The sequence below is a fragment of the Oncorhynchus kisutch genome, linkage group LG23, assembly GCF_002021735.2.
Source record: "Oncorhynchus kisutch isolate 150728-3 linkage group LG23, Okis_V2, whole genome shotgun sequence".
In the NCBI taxonomy this organism is placed as follows: domain Eukaryota; kingdom Metazoa; phylum Chordata; class Actinopteri; order Salmoniformes; family Salmonidae; genus Oncorhynchus; species Oncorhynchus kisutch.
Window position 1 is genome coordinate 28,968,255 of NC_034196.2, and position 24,031 is coordinate 28,992,285.

Genomic DNA, 24,031 nt, shown 5'->3' on the forward strand with positions numbered 1-24,031 from the left:
CACTCCCTCTCTCTCTCTCCTCTCCATCTCTCTCACTCCATCTCTCTCACTCCATTCTCTCACTCCCTTTCACTCTCTCTCTCTCCTCTCTCTCTCTCTCTCTCTCTCTCTCTCTCTGTCTCTCTCTCTCTGTCTCTCTCTGTCTCTCTCCCCCCCCTCCCTCCCTCCCTCCCTCCCTCCCTCCCTCCCTCCCTCCCTCCCTCCCTCCCTCCCTCTCACTCCATCTCGCTCTCTCTCTCTCTTTCACTCCCTCTCTCTCACTCCCTCTCTCTCCATCTCTCTCACTCCATCTCTCACTCCCTTTCGCTCTCTCTCTCTCTCCCTCTCTCACTCCATCTTGCCCTCCTCCCTTTCGCTCTCTCTCTCTCTCTCTCTCTCTCTCTCTCTCTCTCTCTCTCTCTCTCTCTCTCTCTCTCTCTCTCTCTCTCTCTCTCTCTCTCTCTCTCTCCCTCTCTCACTCCATCTTGCCCTCCTCCCTTTCACTCTCTCTCTCTCTCTCTCTCTCTCACTCCATCTCGCCCTCCTCCCTTTCGCTCTCTCTCTCTCTCTCTGCCCTCCTCCCTTTCGCTCTCTCGCTCTCTCTCACTCCATCTTGCCCTACACCCTTTCGCTCTCTCTCCCTCCCTCTCTCCAGCGGAGGAATCTGTTTCCTGTGAGAACCCTGGTCTTCCTGACAACGGGTACCAGGTCCTGTCCAAGCGTCTCTACCTGCCCGGCGAGTCGCTCACCTTTGTCTGTTACCAAGGTTATGAGCTCATCGGCGAAGTCGCCATCAAGTGTATCCTGGGAAATCCGTCATTTTGGAGCGGACCACTCCCTCTGTGCAGGGGTGAGACCCAGCTGCCATGCACCCACATACCACCCCTGCAGACCTGCATGGAAGGGAACATTCCTCACCATGACTTTCCACATAAACACTGATGTAGACATTGGTGCTTGTTTTAGTAATGATATTTCAGTATGTCCCTCTGCATACAGGTCTAGGCAGCCAGGTTGGTAGTTCCTCCTCTCTGTAGTTGACAAAGATTGCTGGGCTGTGGTCAGAAGTAGTGTAACTATATAAGGAATGAATGGACGCAACACTAGACATACACTACATGACCAAAAGTATGTGGACACCGGCTCGTCAAACATCTAATTCCAAAATCATGGGCATTAATATGGAGTTGGTCCCCCCTTTGCCGCTATAACAGTCTCAACTCTTCTGGGAAGGTTTACCACTAGATGTTGGAACATAGCTGCAGGGATTTGCTTCCATTCAGCCACAAGAGCATCAGTGAGGTTGGGCACTGATGTTGGGCGATGAGGCCTGGCTCTCAGTCGGTGTTCCAATTCATCCCAAAGGTGTTCAGTCACCTTCAGTCACCTCAGGGCTCTGTGCAGGCCAGTCAAGTTCTTCCTCACCGATCTCAACAAACCATTTCTGTATGGACCTCGCTTTGTGCATGGGGGCATTGTCATGCTGAAACAGGAATTGGCCTTCCCCAAGTTGTTGCCACAAAGTTGGAAGCACAGAATCATCTAGAATATCATTGTATGCTGTAGGGTTAAGATGTCCCTTCACTGGAACTAAGGGGCCCGAACCATAAAAAACAGCCCCAGACCATTATTCCTCCTTCACCAGACTTTACAGGTGTCACTATGCATTGGGGCAGGTCGCGTTCTCCTGGCATCCGCCAAAACCAGATTTTATACACCTGTCAGCAACGAGTGTGGGTGAAATGGCCGAATCCACTAATTTGAAGGGGTGTCCACATACTTGTGTATTATTATATAGTGTACCTGCCACCAGTGCTATGATATACCTTACCTAACCTGTCAATGTCTGAAAGAATGTCTGATGTCTTGCAGCCAACCATGACTGCTTTGGCAACCATGCTTTGGAAGGTGAGTCTGTCTGTCTTTCTGACTCTGTGAGCCTGCCTGTCTGTCTGTCTGTCTGTGTCTGTTTTTCTGTATATTTTTCTGTCTTTGTCTGTCTGTCTGTCTGTCTATCTGTTAAATCAGATCTTTATTTGTACATACATTAGTGGCTTAAAGTGATTCTCCATTACTTTTGTATACTTTTTAGCTAGTAGTTCTGAAAGTAGTGCTCACAAGTCAAAAGTGTTCCCCAAACATTGCATACTACATCACATATGTGCAGATATGTGCACCACCTCATTGTTTTCTCTCTCTCTCTCGCTCTGCTGTGTGTGCATCTTGCTAGCTATCACTCATATGGCGAGGGGCTGAATCTCATTGGTTAAACTCAAATTGCTAGGGGGCTGTCCACGTGAGGGGAGGTGTAGGGAAAATGGCCCAGCACAGCTTCCAGACAAACAGATGCTTTCAAACTAGGGATTTTGTGGCAGGTAAGACACTAATTCTGCTGATAGATTATGCATGTATGAACTTCACATTGGCACATCCAGTCCAAAGCGGAAGGTTTAAATACTTATTAGTTGCCAGAGTTCCGGAGCATGTATTTAATCAACTACTGTCCAGTCTGCACTATTCTTCCTAATTACCTGTACTCTTGCATCATTCTTGATTATTTTTTATAATGATTTTTTTAAATGACAGTCAAAATTATGTTTTTTATGAAATTGGATGATATTTGAAGGAAACCAGATAAAATTATGATGACTAAAGTATGAAAAATGACTGTTGCTTCTACATTGATCATACAATTACTTGTCCCCTCCCCTATGTCAAACACTTGGATGTATTAAGGGGACAAGGTGACATCACTTTAACTCTAATTCTAATACACCAATGGTACTGTGATGTTTTCTTACTTAATTTAAGTAAGCACCGTCTTGTAACCAACATTGGAGAATCCGTTTGCAGAGGGGCGTGGTTTATATAGCTCGATAGCTACTCCAATGGTACCAATTTAACTGAATGGTGTCAGCAAATGTAATTTAAAGTTGACCCTATTCATCGATGGCAAATATCATTATCATGTTTCCCCTTGGCGCTGGAGGAGATGGCTGCCGTTTTACGGGCTCCTAACCAATTGTGTGTTTTTTTTATGTTATTTGTAACTTATTATTGTACGTAATGTTTCTGCCACCTTCTCTTCTGACCGAAAAGAGCTTCTGGATAACAGAACAGGGATTACTCACCTCGTACTGGACAAAGAGGTTTTCTTTAACGAGTCGGACGTGAAGGATTGACATCACACCGGACAAGGCCCAAATCCCCGTCATTCGCATGAAGAAGAGACGGAGATATAGGGGAGGTCGGGGTGCCTTGTAAGAATCCGACGGCGAGTGGGTAACCCGCCTCTAGCATCAGTCCTATTAGCCAACGTGTAATCATTGGATAATAAACTGGATGAGCTCCGATCAAGCCTATCCGACCAACGGACATTAAAAACTGACGACATGGATTACATGCAGCTGGCTGGGTTTTCCGTGCATCGGCAAGATGCTCTAGACCACCTTTACTCCACACACAGAAACGCGTACAAAGCTCTCCCTTTGCCCATTTGGCAAATCTGACCATAACTCTATCCTCCTGATTCTTGCTTACAAGCAAAAGCTAAAGCAGGAAGTACCAGTGACTCGCTCAATACGGGAGTGGTCAGACGACGCAGATGCTAAGCTACAGGACTGTTTTGCTAGCACAGACTGGAATATGTTCCGGATTCTTCCGATGGCATTGAGGAGTACACCACATCAGTGACTGGCTTCATCAATAAGTGCATCGATGACCGCGTCTCCACAGTGACCGTACGTACATACCTTACCCAGAAGCCATGGATTTCAGACAACAGCCACATTGAGCTAAAGGGTAGCTTTCAAGGAGCGGGACTCTAACCCAGACGCTTATAAAAATCCCACAATGCCTACTACAACGGCTCCAATGCTCGTCGGATGTGTCAGAGCTTGGGAACTATTACGGACTACAAAGGGAAGCACAGCCACGAGCTGCCCAGTGACACAAGCCTACCAGACAAGCTAAATGACTTCTATGCGTCCTGCGAGGCAAGCAACACTGAAATATGCATGAGAGCACCAGCTGTTCTGGATGACTGTGTGATCTAGCTCTCCGTAGCCAATGTGAGTAAGACCTTTGAACAGGTCATTCACAAGGCCACAGGGCCAGACGGATTACCAGGACTTGTACTCCGAGCATGCACTGACCAACTGGCAGGTGTTTTCACTGACATTTTCAACCTGTCCCTGTCCGAGTCTGTAATACCAACATGTTTCAAGTAGACAACCATAGTCCCTGTGTCCAAGAACACCAATGTAACCTGCCTAAATGACTACTGACCCGTATCATTGTAGCAATGAAGTGCTTTGAAAGGCCGGTCCTGGCTCAAATCAACACCACTATCCCAGAAACCCTAGACCCACTACAATTTGCATACAGCCCCAACAGATCCACAGATGACGCAATCTCTATTGCACTTCACACTGCCCTTTTCCACCTGGACAAAAGGAACACCTATGTGAGAATGCCCCCCAGGAGACTGAAAAGATTTGGCATTGGTCCTCAGATCCGTAAAAGATTTTACAGCTGCACCATCGAGAGCATTCTGACGGGTTGCATCACTGCCTGGTATGGCAACTGCTCGGCCTCCGACCGCAAGGCACTACAGAAGGTAGTGCGTACGGCCCAGTACATCACTGGGGCCAAGCTTCTTGCCATCCAGGTCCTCTATACCAGGTGGTGTCAGAGGGAGGCCCTAAAAATCATCAAAGACTCCAGCCACCCTAGTCATAGACTGTTCTCTCTGCTACCGCACGGCAAGCGGTACCGGAGTGCCAAGTCTAGGTCCAAGAGGCTTCTAAACAGCTTCGACCCCCAAACCATAAGACTCCTGAACAGCAAATCAAATGGCTACCCAGACTATTTGCACCTCCCCCCCTCTTAATTGTTATTTTTTTAGGTATTTTCTTAAAATTGCATCGTTGGTTAAGGGCTTGTAAGTAAGCATTTCACTGTAAGGTCTACACCTGTTGTATTCGGCGCATGTGACAAATAAAATTTGATTTCATTTGACTACAGCTCAGCTTTCAACACCATAGTGCCCTCAAAGCTCATCACTAAGCTAAGGACCCTGGGACTAAACACCTCCCTCTGCAACTGGATCCTTGACTTCCTGATGGGCCGCCCCCAGGTGGTAAGGGTAGGTAACAACACATCTGCCACGCTAATCCTCAACACGGGGGCCCCTCAGGGGTGCGTGTTCAGTCCACTCCTGTACTCCTTGTTCACTCATGACTGCATGGCCAAGCACGACTCCAACACCATCATTAAGTTTTCAGACAAGACAACAGTGGTAGGTCTGATCACCGACAACGATGAGACATCATATAGGGAGGAGGTCAGAGACCTGGCAATGTGATGCCAGGATAACAACCTCTCCCTCAACGTGATCAAGACAAAAGAGATGATCGGGGACTACAGCAAAAGGAGGGCCTAGCACGCCCCCTTTCTCATCAACAGAGCTGTAGTGGAGCTGGTTGAGAGCTTCAAGTTCCTTGGTGTCCAAACTATCATGGTCCAAACACACCAAGACCGTCATGAAGAGGGCATGACAATGTCTATTCCCCCTCAGGAGACTGAAAAGATTTGGCATGTGTCCTCAGATCCTTCAAAAAATCTACAGCTGCACCATCGAGATTATGGTTGCATCACCGCATGTTATGGCAACTGCTTGGCCTATTACCTCAATTACTTAGACTAACCTGTGACCTCGCACATTGACTCTGTACCGGTACCCCCTTGTATATAGCCTTGTTACTGTTATTTTATTGTTGCTCTTTAATTGTGTTGTTTTTTCTATTTTCTTCTTTATTTAAAAAAATTAAACTTCAGTTTATTTAGTAAATACTTTCTTATAACTTCTTATGGCTGACGGCAGTATTGAGTAGCTTGGATGAATAAGGTTCCCAGAGTAAACTGCCTGCTACTCAGGCCCAGTTGCTAATATATGCATATTATTAGTAGATTTGGATAGAAAACACTCTGAAGTTTCTAAAACTGTTTGAATGATGTCTGTGAGTATAACATATCTCATATGGCAGGCAAAAACCTGAGAAAAAATCCAACCAGGAAGTGGGAAATTTTCAACTCTTTGCCTATCGAATATAAAGTGTCTATGGGGTCAAATTGCACTTCCTAAGCCTTCCACTAGATGTCAACAGTCTTTAGAATCTTATTTGATGTTTCTACTGTGAATGAGGAGGGAATGGGAGCTGAATGAGTCAATGGTCTGGCAGAGTGGCATGAGCTGACCACGCGCGTTCACGTGAGAGTTAGCTTGAGTTCCATTGCATTTCTGAAGACAAAGGAATTCTCCGGTTGGAACATTATTGAAGATTTATGATAAAAACATCCTAAAGATTGATTCTATACCTCGTTTTTACATGTTTCTACGGACTGTAACGGAACTTTTTGACTTTTCGTCTGCTCGCGCATCATGAATTTGGATTACTGGGCTAAACGCGCGAACAAAAAGGAGGTATTTGGACATAAATGGACTTAATCGAACAAATCAAACATTTATCGTGGAACTGGGATTCCTGAAATTGCATTCTGATGAAGATAATCAAAGGTAAGTGAATATTTATAACGCTATTTCTGACTTCTGTTGACTCCAACATGGAGGATATCTGTATGGCTTGATTTGTTGTCTGAGCGCTGTACTCAGATTATTGCATGGTTTGCTTTTTCCGTAAAGATTTTAAAAAATCTGACACAGCGGTTGCATTAAGGAGAAGTATATTTTTAATTCTGTGCATAACACTTGTATCTTCATATTAAAGTTTATGATGAGTATTTCTGTAAATCGATGAGGCTCTCTGCAAAATCACTGGATGTTTTGGAACTATTAAACATAACGTGCCAATGTAAACTCCGATTTTTGTATATAAATATGAGCTTTATCGAACAAAACATACATATATTGTGTAACATGAAGTCCTATGAGTGTCAACTGATGAAGATCATCAAAGGTTAGTGATTAATTAATTTATATTTCTGCTTTTTGTGACTCCTCTCTTTGGCTGGAAAAATGGCTGTGTTTTTCTGTGACTAGGTGATGACCTAACATAATTGTTTGGTGTGCTTTCACTGTAAAGCCTTTTTGAAATCGGACACTGTGGTGGGATTAACAACAAGTTTATCTTTAAAATGGTGTAAATTACTTCTATGTTTGAGGAATTTTAATTGTGAGATTTCTGTTGTTTTGAATTTGGCGCCATGCACTTTCACTGACTGTTGTCATATCTAGGGATCTAAGCCATAAGAATTAACACATGTTTGTCTTAACTGCATTGTTTAAGGGCTTGTAAGTAGCATTGTATTCGGCACATGTGACAAATACAATTAGATTTTTGATTTGATCTGTGTCTGGTATTAGCTAGTTACTGGCCAGCTAGATCTTCAGCCAGCATGGAACTAAAGGGGGGAAGGGTTGTTCAAAACTCAGACACAGCTGTCAAGTCAACACATCTGTTAGTGCTGCTATAAACCGCATCACAAGAGACATGCCAAAATGGAGATGTTTATAAAAATAAATCATATAATTAATGCAATTTCAATGTTGTTTGTGTTGCTTTGTATATCACCGAATTTGCTTGAGATGATTTTACAGCAACACTGCTCACTGCATCCAAGTTGCTTGATATAGGCCTTTCAAAGAGCTGTCAGTCAAGGCGAGCTCATAAATGTAAGCTCCCCGGCCACTCAGCCTGACTTTTCAAACTTCCTGGTAGTTAGCCATGATAGAAAAGTACTTTTCAGAATGACTGTTCAGGATCTTTAAAGGATTTATGGCATTAGATTTGAGTATTTGTGGCCTCCATTTACAAACAAATTGACCTAAAACATCTCATTGATGTTAGTATCATTGATGTTAGTATCATTGATGTTAGTATCATTGATGTTAGTATCATTGATGTTAGTATCATTGATGTTAGTATCATTGATGTTAGTATCATTGATGTTAGTATCATTGATGTTAGTATCATTGATATTACTATCGTTGATGTTAGTATCATTGATGTTACAACTCCTACTGGTGGCACAGTGTAATTATAATGGTAAAACACATGTAAAGCCATTTACAGGATGGGAAGATGTACCCAAACACATTTAAATAAATACAAATCTAGAAAAATGAAGTAACATTTTTCCAAAATGCCACGTGAACGACCCCTTTGTTAATTGTCTGATTAGCTTTTATATTTTCTGCCTTTGTAATGCTCTATTATTACCACCTTTTCACTGGGACTGAACTGAAGTTATCTCTCTTCCTCCTTCCCTTTCTCCATCTCTCCCCTCCCCTCCAGTTGCGGAAGCAGCTGCCGGGTCAGGTCTGGATGGAGGTAACATGGCATTGGCTATCTTCATCCTTGTACTTTTGCTCTCCGTGCTGCTGGGAGGAGCCTATGTCTACGTCACACGGTAAGAACTACACTCCCTATCACCTCAAAACACCCCTACACACCAGTGGACCTGTTCAACACAGTGACCTATTTAGATTATCATTGGATCAATTGAAGTAGCAAATACCGCTTTCATTTTTTAAAACATATAATATAATCCCATTTGTTGCCCAGTGAATGGGCGTCCCTGAACTCGACTTACTTGAATACACTGGAGCTGAATATTTTGTATTCAATTCCATTTCAAAGCAATATTGTTCATTAATGGTCATATGGAAACTCTATGACAATTGAAGAAACACAAACTGCCCTGGTTACCTTCCCATCTGACTGTGCAACCTTGGTTACGGTTGAATAGCATATGCCATAAGGTTACAGAACATTCAGATGGAAATGTATTGTGAAGAACAGACATTATTCTGTCATGTAGAAAAGGGAATCTTGTCAGCTGCTCTACGTGTGACAATTCTATCTTCAACATTCCAAAGTTTCATCTCATTAAATAGGCTCCAAATTAATGAGGCAAGTGACTCACATGAGAACAGTAATATTATTTATCCTGCTCAGTTCTCTCTCTCTGCTCATGGAAACAGTGGTGTCATTTTTTTTGTTTTTGTCCTGACACCCTGCTGTTCCTCTCTTGGCCACCAGGTGTCGCTACAACTCCAACCTGCGGCTGCCACTCATCCACCCACACCCCTACAGCCAGATCACAGTGGAGAGCGAGTTTGACAACCCACTCTACGAGACAGGAGGGGTGAGGAAGTATACACACACACACACACAAAAACATAGTCATTGTATGAGACAGGAGGGTCTTTAATACTGGGCTCTGCAGTGGCACAGCGGTCTAAGGTACTGCATGTCAGTGCTAGAGGCATCACTACAGACCCAGGTTCGATTCCAGCCTGTATCACAACCGGTCTTGATTGGGAGTCCCATAGGGCGGCCCACAATTGGCCCAGCGTCGTTGGGGTTTGGCCGGGGTAGGCTGTCATTGTAAATAAGAATTTGTTCTTAACTGACATGCCTAGTTAAATAAAGTTGAATTAATAAAATACAAATATAACAACTCTTTCTCTCCCTCTCTCAGGACACCCGTGAATATGAGGTATCAATATGATGACTTTCTCAACTGTCAGAATCCCAAAATGAAGAAGCTTCCACCCACCCAACCAAACCCACTCCCTACCCTTTCTCCTCCTCAGCCCCACCCAAAAGGAAGTGATGTAAATACAGACTGACTATAGATCTGCCCCTTCCCCCCATGACCCTGTCCTCCAATCACAGAAAGAGGAAACAGCGAGAGGGAAGATGAGTAGGAAAAGGAATGGAGAGGAGAGGAGAGGAGAGGAGAGGAGAGGAGAGGAGAGGAGAGGAGGAGAAAATAGGAGGACAGGAGATACTGGGTGTTTCTCAACATTCTTACTACCATTCTCTGAGCATGGTTGGAGTATGAGTCCAAATCAAAGTATGCGAAATGGGTTGCGTAATTTGCTTGTAAACATTTCGAAGTGTGCATCAACGCAAGCTTCAACTGAAATATTCCCAGGATTGTGGACGCAATCACATAAAAAACAACGCAACATTTCTTGAAATCAATGGCGGCTGGTTTTGAGCTGAACCGAGAGAAAATGAACTCCGACTTTGGAATGAAAAGTTGCCCACTCACATCTCATATGTTGCCTGACTACAATATTTGATCTTGATCTTGTTCATTTTGACATATTTAACTGCCTAGAATATCCACTGTAGTAGTGTGCATAGACTGCAGGCTAACTGATGAAGAATTGGTAGCTAACTTTAGCTAGCTACTGTTATCCACAAAGAATTCATAGCTAATGTTGGCCATCCACCCTTCATAACATTTAGTTTTAGGTTGTTGTTTTTTTGTACAACTAGCTGGCTAGCTAGATTAATCCGATTCACATATAGCTAGCTGATAATTACAAGCTTGGGTTTGCTTTATGTAGTTCGTGTTTTGTCTGTATTGGTCAAAGTTAATACAATAGAACGGGAGTGCGCAGTGCTTCTCAAATGTACATTTGTATGCATTCTCCACACTCTCGTCCTCACAAGAATGTACTCAAGAGAACGTCCTCGGAGAACTAACTCTGAGCATGAGAGTGTGGAGCATGGCATCAGCATATTGAGAAACACCCACTGTGAACAGGGCTGCAGGCGTTGGGAGATAAAGAGACAAACACTATTTACTCATGTGTCTACTATTAGCTATCAAATACAGGGACAGAGGGAGGGACAGAGGGGAAGGAATAGGTGGGGAGAGAGGGAGACAGAAGGAGGATGATGGGTGAGAGGTATGGAAGGGGTGGCAGAGAGAGGAGAGGATAGAAGCAAAGGGAACTAAAGTATTGGTACATGAATGGGGTCTATTGAGATGTAAAACGTAGGGGTATATTGGCACCTTAGAATCTGACAGAGGAAGTGAGGTTACTATCTCTTCCTGTCTGGGTCCCATCTTCCTGCATTTCTAAGGCCTTGTCTTAGAACAGTTTGTAGTACTGGTTTTACCATAGTAACTGACCTTCCATGTGCAAGCTCAACCAACCAACCATAACTACAGCAGAAAAGACCGGCACCAGATTATGTATTTATTTTTGATGTAAATGTGATGTTTTTTGCAGATTAATTCATGTACATTTTCATTTTGAGAATAAAAAAATAAAATCTGTACCATGTTACTGATTTCCTGAAATAAATGGTCAAATAAAAAGTATAATAGAATCTTTCTAAAAACACTTGTCTTTGTCATCTGTTATTTCTTCGAGAGCTGGGGATGATCCGGTGACACTCTGGCTGTGTCACACCTACAAGAGCTAGAAACAGTCACAACAGTCACTATGTCACTACGCATAACATGGAACAATCGTTTTACACTTGGAACATGAAGAAAAGAACATGTCTCTCCATTCTGGCTAATTCAACAATACATCCATACAGTCCCACACATGCTGTATCTGAATACTTCTTCACAGGCTCCGTATCTGGGAGCACTACCTGGTAGGTAAAACAACTGTTCTTTTTCACCTATTGTGCAATCTCTGTCTCTCACACACACTCCAGTGGTGACATAGTTTCTGTTTCTGTTGAAAATGGTTCGCTTTCGTACAGACCCATCAGTTTTGTCTTCCCCTGACCTCAAAACACAACAGCCTCAAAAACACAGTTGCTACTTCATGTTTCAGTACTTATTGTTACTACCTGTTTTTGCAAATAGAAAGTTACTTTTGCAAAAACAGTTATTTTCTTAGCAGCAAAGATTTGAAAACAAGTGGGTGCTATCATTCTTAGGGTGTATGTTTGTGTATGTGATTAACCAACAAAACAGCTGAATAGAGAGGGGGTCAGACTCAAAGAAAGCCCTATGTTTTCAGTGTTTGTGTGTGTATGTGTAAAGGCAGGAGTGACTGTTATGGATGTAAGATGGCACAGTGATGTCATCTGTTGGTAAATGTTCATTACTGCAACTGTTTGTGATCTACTGAACAAGACTGGTTACTCGCATCAATGCCTCTGTCTCGTCATTTAACATTCAAACAGTGACTGAGCATTGCAACCAAAAGCAGTCACAAGAAGCATACAAAAATAGATGCTATACCCTCAGAACTGGAGCAAGTATATGAGTTATTTGTTCCTAAAGGTGCACTATGCATAAATTGCTCTGTCATTTCCTGGTTGCTCAAATTTTAATAGGTCACCTAATTTCAGTTTGTGACCAAACAAGCAAGTATAATATAGAGAATCATTGTACCATCTAAACAACTGTGAAACATATTTTCGATAATCAAAAATATAGTATTTTCAGCTGTTTGAAGTTGGCGTACAAAACTGAAAGCAAAAGACACAAAAACTCAAGAACAGGGAAGCATAGAAATAGTGCACATAGAATAACAGATCTACCACTTCTTAGACATGCTTTAAATGAGAATGAAAGATATATATATAACTCGCTTTTCTATGTGAATTTGGTAGGGTCGCCCTAAAAGTGACATATTGCAGCTTTAATTATGGGTTAGTGTCAGGGGAGATTTGTCATTCGAATTAAATTAAAGTCATCATGGAAGTTGCAATGGTACCACTGGGCACACACTAGTTGAATCAACATTGTTTCCAAGTCATTGCAATGTAATTACGTTGAACCAATGTGGAATTGAAGTTGAATTGACATTGTGCCCAGTGGGGTGGCTTCTGTCCTCTCTAGCATGGAGATAAAAACAGAATAAGGCCTACTGGGTCAGAAAAATCAGTCCTGACAATGCTTCAACCTCTCCTCTCTTTTGTAACTACTTCATTCTTCCTTCCGTCCCCATAAACTCACTCTGTTCTGCACCAGGCTTCACACTCAAACTAGAACACCACAGTTCAGCTTCCTCTTCCGTCCGTTAAGGTACAGAAAACATTCTCTCTCTCTCTCTTTTTATGTTAACAGATTGTGTACTTTGTTTTCCTTTTCTTGCATGTTTGTGTCTTTCAACTGTCGTCCTTTTCTCACTCTGTCCCCTCCACCTTCCCTCTCTCTCTGAGTAGGATGGTCTATCTGTATATCTGTGTTCTATTTCTGACTGTGAATACTGGAGTGACAGCGAAGGTTCTAGAATCCCAGATAAGACCATATAAAGTTTGCATTTCATATTTACTGAGACAGGCACTGACTTGGGGAATAATAATATAGTTGTAACTCTGCTGCAACACAGAGCGTGACCAGACAAGAGGTTTGTTTGAATCCCCTGCATTACCCTTATTTTTGATATTTGCATCATGATCCCACAAACAAAGTTTTCCATTTACGCCATGAAAAGATTTGACCTGTGCAGGAATAGGCCCTGGGTGTGTTTGTAGTAAGATTTCTGTAGTAAATCAAAAAACATTTCCAGGCTGTTGCAGAGATACAGTATGAGGAGGAAGTGGACATTTTTAAGAACCTGCCAGACCAGTTCCTCTACAGATAAACACACGAGTGTTCTGCAGTGCTCCCAGCAGAGAGAGAGTTTTTATGAAGCTCAAAAGAGTAGTGTTTAAATATGAGATGTACAATTTCCTGTCCCTCTTGTTTCTCTCCCTCTATTCCAGAAAGTACCTCTCTACCTTTACTTCAACAAGGTCAGTCTCACTGAAACTTAAAATCTGTTCTACAAAAAAAACCTGGTTAAAATAGCAGCACACACAGTTGGCCTCCTGCCCATGACCAAGAGACCATGACTAAGAGACCATGACCAAGAGACCATGACCAAGAGACCATGACCAAGCACAACCATCTCCATCAGTGATGCGTGTGTCAGCACGGAGGGTGTTAACAGGGCTCCTGATCCTGGGTGGAATCTCCACCCTGACCCAGTTCCTGCGTTTCTGTCTACCCTGCCGGCAGCCATCCCAGGGTGCGGGCGAACCTGTGACCGTGCTGGTCCGGGACGGGTGGAGGGTCAGTTCTGACGTTCCCCTGGTGTTTGTGGGAGGGGTGCCTCGCTCCGGGACCACCCTGATGAGGTATGACAAGAGAAAGGAGGAGGAGAGTACTTATTTACTTGTATTTATCTTATTTACTTGTATTTACCAATGTACTGAACTTGTATTATTCTGACACTCAATATGGTTATATACTGTATGTATTTACCTCTGTACCCTGTCATTTTGATCTCCGTCTTATTTCCCACACTGTGTAGGGCCATGCTGGACGCCCACCCTGCGGTGCGGTGTGGGGAGGAGACGAGGGTCGTGCCCAGGATACTGGGCCTTAAGCTGGGCTGGGCTGCTGAGAAGGAGGGGGTCAGCACCAAGGTCCTGGACCGAGCGGTCACTGCCTTCCTCCTTCAAATCATAGCAGGACATGGGGAGCCAGCACCTCTACTCTGCAATAAAGACCCCTTTACTTTGAAGAGCGCTAAGTACCTCGCTCACCTTTTTCCCAAGTAGGTCTGACTTACTTTACTATACACACACACCTCCATCACGAGACATATATACTCTTAGAAAAGAAGGTGCAATCTAGAACCTAAAAGTGTTCTTCGGCTGTCCCAATAGGATAACCCTTTGATAGCCCTTCTTGGGTTCCAGGTAGAACCCTTTTGGTTCCAAGTAGAACCTTTTGGGGTTCCATGTAGAACCCTATCCACAGAGGTCTACATGGAACCCAAAATGATTCTCCCTGGAACCAAAAAAGGGTTTTACCTGAAACCAAAAAGGATTCTACAAAGGGTTCTCCTATTGAGATAGCCGAAGAACCCTTTTAGGTTCTAGATATAACCTTTTTATGAGAGTGTACACTAACCCAAAAGCCTCTGTCACCACACATAAGGGTGTGATCGAGTGTGGCTTTTCACATGCTGACCCATGTGAGCCATATAGACAGTACAACTCATTAGTGAGTCACTAGGCAGCCTGGTTACCTCCTACAGAAGAGAACACATCGTATGACTGATTACCAGAGGTCAAAGTCCTGACAGAACAGGAGATAACTTATATACTTTTTCACTGACTCCGCCTCCTCTCCAGGCCTGAAACCGGGGTTAGGTAGGATTATGAGTAGTGAGGTGGAAAGTTGTAAAGTACTTTCTCCTCAACTTTTCTCTCCCTCCTCTATCCCGCCACACCTCTACGTCCTTCCTCTCTCTCTTTCTACAGCTCTAAGTTCCTGCTGATGCTGAGAGATGGCCGAGCGGCGGTGTACTCTATGATTTCGCGTCGCGTGACGATCGGTGGCTTTGACCTCTCCAGCTATAGGGACTGCCTGGCCAAGTGGAGCCGAGCCACACAGGCCATGCTGACACAGTGCACTCAGGTGTGTGTGTCTGTTTAGGTGGGCGGAGGGTGGTGCCTGACGTGTGTGTGTGCATGCAGTGCATCTGTGCCTACATCTGTGTGAGTGTGCGTGTGTGTTTAGGTGGAAAGTGATGACCAACCATGTGTGTGTGTGTGTGTGTGTGTGTGTGTAGGTGGGCAGTAAGAGGTGCCTGGCTGTGAGGTATGAGAGGCTGGTCCTCCACCCTCGCTCCACCCTGCAGACAGTGCTAAAGTTCCTGGGTCTGCCGTGGCACGAGGGGGTTCTGCACCATGAAGAGGCTATAGGAAAACCTGGAGGAGTCTCACTGTCAAAGTGTGTATCAGTGAATATCAGAGAAGATGACAAGGCCATGCTACATCACAAAGACTCAGAGGAGTCTTGCTGTTTTGGTGTGTGTTTATTCATGTGTGTTTGTGTCACAGAACGGAACGGTCCACAGACCAGGTGATGAGGCCAGTGAACTTAGACGCTCTGACTCGGTGGGTAGGTCACATGCCCCCAGACGTAATGGCAGACATGGACGCTATCGCCCCCATGCTGGGGAGACTAGGCTACGACCCCAGAGCCAACCCACCTAACTACGGACAGTCTGACCCACAGTTCCTCAACAACACACAAAGGGTACGGACACACACACACACACACACACACACACACACACACACAGGTTTTTGCTGATGTAAACCTTATGTCCTCTCTCTGTAGCTTCTGAGGGGAGACTTTAAAACTCCTGTAGCAAGCCTACATCAGAAAGGACGTCCTCTGGTGAGTCTAAAAGAAAAACCACCTATCCTCAATGTCTAGGCGACTGCTGATTGACTATTTTTAGTATAGAACTGATAAGTGTTGGTTCTGTCTACATCCTTCTTTAGATGTCCATAAAAGGTTCACAGACAGAGAGGTGACAGGGTCAGCGCCTGGAACAACGGTCAACGCTGACCTATGACCCCTGATTATCCTCTCAGGGAAGACAACAGCATCAACCAAAAGGCTGGTGGCTAAGCACCAAGCACAGTCAGAGGGCATAACCATGCATGTGCTCTAGACCTCATTGATAGGAAGAAGTGATGTACAATGGAGAAAAGTATATTTCCAAAATGTGTTTACTTACCTGAATAGGTTCTCCCACTGCCTCCATTTTTTTGGGGTCCTTACAAAAACAAAATAATGGCCAATCTTCACTATATTTTTGGTGATATCAAAGTGCCGCCAGCAGCCATGTGGATGAATGGAGACAAGGGAAAAATAGGCTCTTTGAGAATCCAAGAATGAATTACTTACACAATCGTCTCTAACATGTAGGCTCAGCATTCCTGAACAATCGAATTACAAGTCAGAATGTTGAATAAACTTATTTTTAACATACTTTACCTGTTGTCTGCTGATTTTGTCCTTATGTAGGAGGTTATCTGAGACAAAATATCCACATACGTTATTAGCCAGAATTTCAGTACGCTGGTCTGTATATGGTTGGTATTTCTGGATAAAATGTTCAATACTGATGTAATTCGCAGGTTAAAAACACTTGCACAATATGACTGAGCCTAACCAAACCACAGCTGATTGAGAGGTAACTGAGCCTAACCAAACCACAGCTGATTGAGAGGTAACTGAGCCTAACCAAACCACAGCTGATTGAGAGGTAACTGAGCCTAACCAAACCCCAGCTGATTGAGAGGTAACTGAGCCTAACCAAACCACAGCTGATTGAGAGGTAACTGAGCCTAACCAAACCCCAGCTGATTGAGAGGTAACTGAGCCTAACCAAACCACAGCTGATTGAGAGGTAACTGATCCTAACCAAACCCCAGCTGATTGAGAGGTAACTGAGCCTAACCAAGCCACAGCTGATTGAGAGGTAACTGAGCCTAACCAAACCACAGCTGATTGAGAGGTAACTGAGCCTAACCAAACCACAGCTGATTGAGAGGTAACTGAGCCTAACCAAACCACAGCTGATTGAGAGGTAACTGAGCCTAACCAAACCACAGCTGATTGAGAGGTAACTGAGCCTAACCAAACCACAGCTGATTGAGAGGTAACTGAGCCTAACCAAACCCCAGCTGATTGAGAGGTAACTGAGCCTAACCAAACCACAGCGGATTGAGAGGTAACCGGGCAAAAACCAAACGACAGCCGATTGAGAGGTAACTGAGCCTAACCAAACCACAGCTGATTGAGAGGTAACTGAGCCTAACCAAACCACAGCTGATTGCGATGCATGCTTCAGTCGATTATGTTCGGTTACATTCGGCTATTGCTGACATATTGTGCATCACATGCTATGCGTAAAGAGATTGAAAATACAAGTGACAGAACCCACAAGCACCACAAAAAGTTGTCTAAACAACCCTTTGTTGTGGATAGCCCATCTCTACCTCCTACCGCCAAAAGGACCAACAGCATGTACAGCTGGTAAAGTAAGTGGAAATATAATTGTATTCAACATTCTGGCTTGTAAAGACTATTGCGTCATTTTGTGGGCGACTTCGATCATACTAATGATCCATGAGGTAACCATAGTAACAGTCTGATGTTTTAAAAAACCATCAGACTGTCACCAGAGCAGTTTAGAAGGTGTTGCAGAGCTCTGCTACCCTATCCCAACAGGCCCGACGTTATGCATCGGGTTAGGGCAGGATAAGACCTGTTTTTAAATAACTAGGGTATGGGTAGGGCTCAGGTATTACTAAATTGATCACTAACATTTTGAAGATAAGTAATTTGCTCAATGCTCTGCTGTGCAGTGCAGTCATATATAAGATCATAACAGAGGTACGTAAACCTCGTCAAATATAAAACAGGTTTATTTCCCAAAAAGTATAATGTAACACAACTAACTGCTCTCTCATGTCTCTTCATTCGTTGACCAGAGCCAGATATACTTTGAGGAGATGGGAAACTCCATTTGAATCGTTGCCCATGCTACGTCAGTGGGCCGTGCGGTGCATTCTGGGCAATTCGAGGACAAGGAGAGCTCTCCTTCAAGGAGTGAATGTAGTCAATTGGGTGCTAGCTGAGGAGCAGCTAATGGATTTACTAACCCAGGAAGATATTTCTGATTTCGGGTTTCGGGAAGGGCTGGATTGGGCCTTAAATTTGCCAGCAGCAATCGGGCCTGGGTAGGGTAGGGCCTGAACGTCACAGGCATGGGTAAGGCTCAGTCTTAAAATTCATGCCGTGAAGGGCTCAAATTGTGACGTTTGACTTTACCATTTAAATATAAATTGCAGACTGTCGGCCACACTTGATAACTTGAAAACTAGCACTTACTAACATAGGCAACAAATAACTGGATGGAAAACAGTGAGGCACATAACACACCCCTTCTACTGGCAATTGGGGGGAGGGTTCTTGAAATGTAACATCCAATCAAAATCAGCGAACAATTCAAAACATCTTTGCAATACAAAATTCTCCAGACCTCCAAGAGAGGCGTGACAATGATGTGATTTTGGAGGTATGGCAACCATAAACCAGTAGACGTATTCCTATGGAAATGTCCTGATGGCGCATGAAGCCGGAAGTATTTGAATTTGAAGCATGCCATATAGCTGAATCGGGATGAATGGCACCAAAAGATTGCTAAGAATCTTGGTGAATGTGGACATAACTAGCAAAGGATCATGTAAAGGATCGATGTAATCATTTTCATCCTGCCTGGGAGAGTCAACCTTAATGTCTATGGCAAGAAGGCACAATCCACCTCATAGCCTGCAGGCCCGTGATTGATATGTCAGCACGTGGTCCTGTGTGACAACAAATGTAGTAGTCAGAATGGATCACTATTTAACTAAATATCTTGATTTGTAGCAAACTTTAAAATAATTCATAGTGGGCATCGAACTTCATCATAAAACTATTCCCAAAACTAGCGTCCCTCTCAAAAAACTGTCAGTTTTGGCGATTGAAATTTAGATAAGCTTTCTAGGGCAGACCAGGGCTTTTGGCACCACTAGATTGCTATGCAGTAGCCGACCAGTCGAGCTTGTGACTTCACGTTCCAAATAGGACACTGGGGTCCTCATTACAACATGAGACTAGCTAGATATAGGCTGGTTGATGTTAGGATAAGGAGTCCTTTATAAGGAGGTAGGAAGTGGGGAATGACTGTGCCTGTTTGTGTAGAATTGATCCATGCTGTAAATAATTTGTTTCTATTAAATCAATGTTATGACCTAAAATAAACTGTCCAATCCCTGTTACATTCTTCTTTGCTTTCTTTGATTCAAAAACTGTTCCCTGGTTGATCTCCTACACTAACTACACTGCTGCTTGAAAATGTAGCAAAACTGTAGGTTTTACTGAAGCAAGAGTGGTCCTGGGTTAAAAAAAGAAAGCTTGTTACTTGTAAGTGTTCCAAACAGAACATTATTTGTATTTTTACCTAAACATGCAAACACCATCAGATAGAAGTCAAAGCAAGAAGTGTATCGGGTTAGTCATTTCTGGTTCAATTTAACAGAACAGATTAACTGGATTGACAATCACTCTCAGGGGACGGGTTGACAAAAATAACTGACTGAAAGACCCCTTAATAACCTACTAATATGACTGCATTGAGGCATATGTCACTGTGCTTCTATGGCTATATGCACCCACATTTTTGCATGCCCACCCACCAACGAATTTCTGGCTCCGTCACTGTTTCTGACATAAATTCATAACTATCTAAAAAACAATCCGATTTTACTAGATGTCAAGGTTAATACTGCGACATTTATAAGGTCTTGGTGTTAACTATAGATTACATTCACAAGCATTTCGCTACACTCGCATTAACATCTGCTAACCATGTGTATGTGACACATAAAATTTGATTTGATTTGACATCAGTGACTGGATTCGCTTTGACTGCTCAGCGCGTTGCTAGAGAACGTCGACTCACTCTTTTTGCACATTTCTACCTCCGCCAATGTACGACTTCTTTTATATGACCATTCTTACACAATTTCTTAAAAATTAAACATTCATATAGAACATTTGGAATGTCATACACGTCGTGGAGTTAGTCCATTTTATCCACAATCCATATGGTTAAGGATATTTTTTGAAAATCCGCAGTTTATAGTTCCATATGGCGTAATGGTGGAGGGATACGTAACCGGCAATGTATAAATAACAGCCCTTTGTTTGCGATAACAGACTCGTTTCCTGAAGATTCAAGAGCAGCGCCGTTGATAATTTGTTTGTAAGTAGGTTATTATCCAAAATGAGCATTAATGACAACATTTTTCATAGAGACCCTTAGTTCAGCGTAATGTTAATTGGTAGTTCATTGTTTTTCCTATTCTTATTGGGGATGTACGAATAGACGTCGACGATAGACGCGCTAACTTTCTGGTAGCTTTAGCTAACTACAGTAGTAGTTTACTCAAACAAAGTTAGCTGGCTGGATATGGTCTTGGCTAGCTTCCTAACAAGCTAAAACGAGGCGCTCAACAGTAGTTAGTCATTGGATAACCCTTCAATCAAGCTAGATATTGATATAGATGGAGGGGAAGGCTAACGTTAACAGTGGGTGTGTTTTTGTAAATGCAATCCTGAGTGCCAGTGCTCTCTGGGTATTCGTAAATTCAGAGAGTTGTCAGATTGTCCGTTCGTAAATTTCGCTCACAGAGCGAGGATTAGGGTTGATTCAGCGCGTTCTGGCATCACAACAGCTTGGGGGCTTGACTGCCAACTGGCTAACGTTGGCTAGCTTGCTAGCTACTTCCAGACACGAATGAGAACCCCGCACTCTGACCATTTTACTCGACCTAGTAGAGCTGCTTAGGCTGTTCATGTTGTCTAGAGCATTGGTGACAAACGTCAACTGTGCTGCTAGCAACTTAATTAATTACGCGTTTTCGGCCAAGTTTTTAAACACCGGCAATATTCAAGTGTTCAGTTATTATGCGCTCTGGCATACTCAGACGAGTGCTCCTAAATCGGAGCAGATAGACAAAATTAATTTACTAACGCATCCCGAAAAACATCGCGCTCGAGACCTAAACCCAGCGATAATCCCGACTTGGTTTATCGGGCAGTAGTGGTAATATATGTTGCTGTAAAATGGTCGTAGGGGAGGTTAATTTATGACAAAATATTACGTTTAGACTGCAAATGAAAACACATCCCCATAGACTAAAATGGTCAGCTAGCTTGTCATTACCTCAGGACTCGACTAAGGTTTTATGACAAAATGACAGCCACTACGTGGAGCTTGTTCTAAAATGGTGGCACCTGAAGCGAACTGCTGTAAACGTCAGCTGAGTACTACCTCCAATGGGAGGAGCTTTGCTCTACCCTATTTAGAAGTTGACCCACTGCATCACAGAATTGTTATGAATACTAGATTGGTACCTAATAATGTGTATTTATAGCCTGGTTTATTTGACATTTTATTTTAGGTTTGAGTAGTTTAGTCTAACATGATTCTCTTCCCCAGTGTCAAGATGCAGATCTTTGTGAAGACCTTAACTGGTAAGACCATCACACTGGAGGTGGAGCCCAGTGACACCATCGAGAACGTCAAGGCCAAGATCCAGGACAAGGAGGGCATCCCCCCAGACCAGCAGCGTCTGATCTTTGCCGGCAAGCAGCTGGAAGATGGCCGCACCCTCTCCGACTACAACATCCAGAAGGAGTCCACCCTCCATCTTGTGCTCCGTCTGAGGGGAGGTATGCAGATCTTCGTTAAAACCCTGACTGGTAAGACCATCACCCTCGAGGTTGAGCCCAGTGACACCATCGAGAACGTCAAGGCAAAGATCCAGGACAAGGAGGGCATCCCCCCAGACCAGCAGCGTCTGATCTTTGCTGGCAAGCAGCTGGAAGATGGCCGCACCCTGTCCGACTACAACATCCAGAAGGAGTCCACCCTCCATCTTGTGCTCCGTCTGAGGGGAGGTATGCAGATCTTCGTTAAAACCCTGACTGGTAAGACCATCACCCTCGAGGTTGAGCCCAGTGACACCATCGAGAACGTCAAGGCCAAGATCCAGGACAAGGAGGGCATCCCCCCAGACCAGCAGCGTCTGATCTTTGCCGGCAAGCAGCTGGAAGATGGCCGCACCCTGTCTGACTACAATATCCAGAAGGAGTCCACCCTCCATCTTGTGCTCCGTCTGAGGGGAGGTATGCAGATCTTCGTTAAAACCCTGACTGGTAAGACCATCACCCTCGAGGTTGAGCCCAGTGACACCATCGAGAACGTCAAGGCCAAGATCCAGGACAAGGAGGGCATCCCCCCAGACCAGCAGCGTCTGATCTTTGCCGGCAAGCAGCTGGAAGATGGCCGCACCCTGTCCGACTACAATATCCAGAAGGAGTCCACCCTCCATCTTGTGCTCCGTCTGAGGGGAGGTATGCAGATCTTCGTTAAAACCCTGACTGGTAAGACCATCACCCTCGAGGTTGAGCCCAGTGACACCATCGAGAACGTCAAGGCCAAGATCCAGGACAAGGAGGGCATCCCCCCAGACCAGCAGCGTCTGATCTTTGCCGGCAAACAGCTGGAAGATGGCCGCACCCTGTCCGACTACAATATCCAGAAGGAGTCCACCCTTCACCTGGTCCTGCGTCTTCGTGGAGGCAACTAGTTCTACTCTTAACAATGTCACATCTTAACCCCAATTTCCCTCATCCCAAATTCCCTCCTAACCTCCAACCCCACCTTTTGACCTCACTCCAATCCCACCCCTGACTTCCCCTCCACCCTAATCCCCAGCTCTTAAAAAAAACGATCAATAAAGTTCAAGCATTCCTGATATTATCTGGTTGTTTTTTGTAGTAAAATATTTACGTATTTCAATAGCACCTGGTTGTATTAGTTACATTTTTTTGCCAGTTTCTAATTTGAAGTACTACTGCCTCGGCGCATAACTACAACGGCCTCTATGTTAAACCTAATTTAAATATCTTTAGCTTTTAGTCTTTTAATTAAGTGAATAACTATAAGGTCTTGATGTTAACTATAGGTGGTGCATTTGGCGGTACGATATACAGTACGAGTCGGAAGATTACATTCACTTCGGTTGGAGATATTAGAACTAGTCTCTCAAACACTCCAAATTTCTTAACACAAGTTTTGGCAAGTCAGTTCGGACATCTACTTTGTGGTCGACATGTAATTTTAACAATTGTTAACAGACAAATTATTTCACTTATAATTCACTATCAATTCCAGTGGGTCAGAGGTGTACATACACTAAGTTGACTGTGCCTTTAAACAACTTGGAAAATTCCAGAAAATTGTCATTGCTTTAGAAACCTCTGAGCTAAAAGTATGAACACCATGGGACCGCAGCTGTCATACCACTCAGGAAGGAGATGTGAACGTACTTTGGTGTGAAAAGTGCTAATCAATCCCAGAACGGCAAAGGCCACTGCTCCATAAAGCCAGACTACGGTTTGCAATTGCACAGGGGGACAAAGATGGCACTTTTGGAGAAATTGTTCTCTTGTCTGATGGAACTGTTTGGCCATAATGACTGTTAAATTTGCAAGCTGAAGGACCCCATCCCAACCGGGGTGGCAGCATGTTGTGGGGGTGCTTTGCTGTAGGAGGGACTGGTGCCGTTCACAAAATGGATGTCAAAAGGGAGGAAAAGAGTGGCCATCACAAAGCCCTGACCTCAATCCTATAGAATATTTGTGGGCAGAACTGAAAAAGTGTGAGCAAGGAGGCCTACAAACCTGACTCAGTTACACCAGCTCTGTCAGGAGGAATGGGCCAAAATACACCAAACTTATTGTGGGAAGCTTGTGAAAGGCTACCTGAAACGTTTGCCCCAAGTTAAACAATTTAAAGGCAATGCTACCAAATACAAATGGAGTGTATGTAAACTTCTGACTCACT

The 24,031-nt window shown here is 43.9% G+C and overlaps 3 protein-coding genes across 5 annotated transcripts in view; all 3 read left to right on the plus strand.

Annotated features, from left to right (window-relative positions):
* The window catches only part of LOC109868483 (seizure 6-like protein), a 56,609-nt gene extending 45,457 nt beyond the window's left edge, over positions 1-11,152 (plus strand). Inside the window, exons 11-15 of the mRNA XM_031802651.1 lie at positions 635-829; positions 1,852-1,887; positions 8,295-8,409; positions 9,042-9,147; positions 9,484-11,152. Of these exons, the coding sequence (XP_031658511.1) occupies positions 635-829; positions 1,852-1,887; positions 8,295-8,409; positions 9,042-9,147; positions 9,484-9,513 (482 nt within the window). The 3' untranslated portion in view covers positions 9,514-11,152. The remainder of the gene's footprint in view (positions 1-634; positions 830-1,851; positions 1,888-8,294; positions 8,410-9,041; positions 9,148-9,483) is intronic.
* Positions 11,153-11,233: 81 nt separating this feature from the next.
* tpst2 (tyrosylprotein sulfotransferase 2) lies at positions 11,234-16,557 on the plus strand. Of its 3 annotated transcripts, XM_020457856.2 has the most exons (9): positions 11,234-11,411; positions 12,745-12,798; positions 13,482-13,895; positions 14,072-14,317; positions 15,030-15,186; positions 15,341-15,501; positions 15,612-15,810; positions 15,895-15,954; positions 16,062-16,557. In XM_020457856.2, exons 3-9 carry the CDS (start codon positions 13,678-13,680, stop codon positions 16,092-16,094), a joined length of 1,074 nt encoding a protein of 357 aa, XP_020313445.1. In that variant the 5' UTR covers positions 11,234-11,411; positions 12,745-12,798; positions 13,482-13,677; the 3' UTR covers positions 16,095-16,557. The 3 variants fall into 3 exon arrangements, with proteins under 3 accessions (XP_020313445.1, XP_020313446.1, XP_031658829.1); XM_020457857.2 differs by lacking the exon at positions 12,745-12,798; XM_031802969.1 differs by lacking the exon at positions 11,234-11,411 and having other exon boundaries at positions 12,428-12,798.
* A 3,695-nt stretch (positions 16,558-20,252) lies between these two features.
* On the plus strand, positions 20,253-22,942 carry ubc (ubiquitin C). Its single transcript, XM_031802970.1, has 2 exons — positions 20,253-20,380; positions 21,620-22,942. The coding sequence occupies exon 2, from the start codon at positions 21,627-21,629 to the stop codon at positions 22,770-22,772; it is 1,146 nt and encodes a 381-aa protein (XP_031658830.1). The 5' UTR covers positions 20,253-20,380; positions 21,620-21,626; the 3' UTR covers positions 22,773-22,942.
* The last annotated feature ends 1,089 nt before the right edge of the window (positions 22,943-24,031 follow it).

Bases quoted from the DNA above. Each gene is read 5' to 3' on its own strand.
- tpst2 (XM_020457856.2), top strand. From the start codon at position 13,678: ATGCGTGTGTCAGCACGGAGGGTGTTAACAGGGCTCCTGATCCTGGGT. The intron at 15,187-15,340 runs GTGTGTGTGTCT...GTGTGTGTGTAG, and splicing joins TGCTGACACAGTGCACTCAG to GTGGGCAGTAAGAGGTGCCT. The intron at 15,502-15,611 runs GTGTGTATCAGT...TTTGTGTCACAG, and splicing joins GGAGGAGTCTCACTGTCAAA to AACGGAACGGTCCACAGACC.
- ubc (XM_031802970.1), top strand. From the start codon at position 21,627: ATGCAGATCTTTGTGAAGACCTTAACTGGTAAGACCATCACACTGGAG.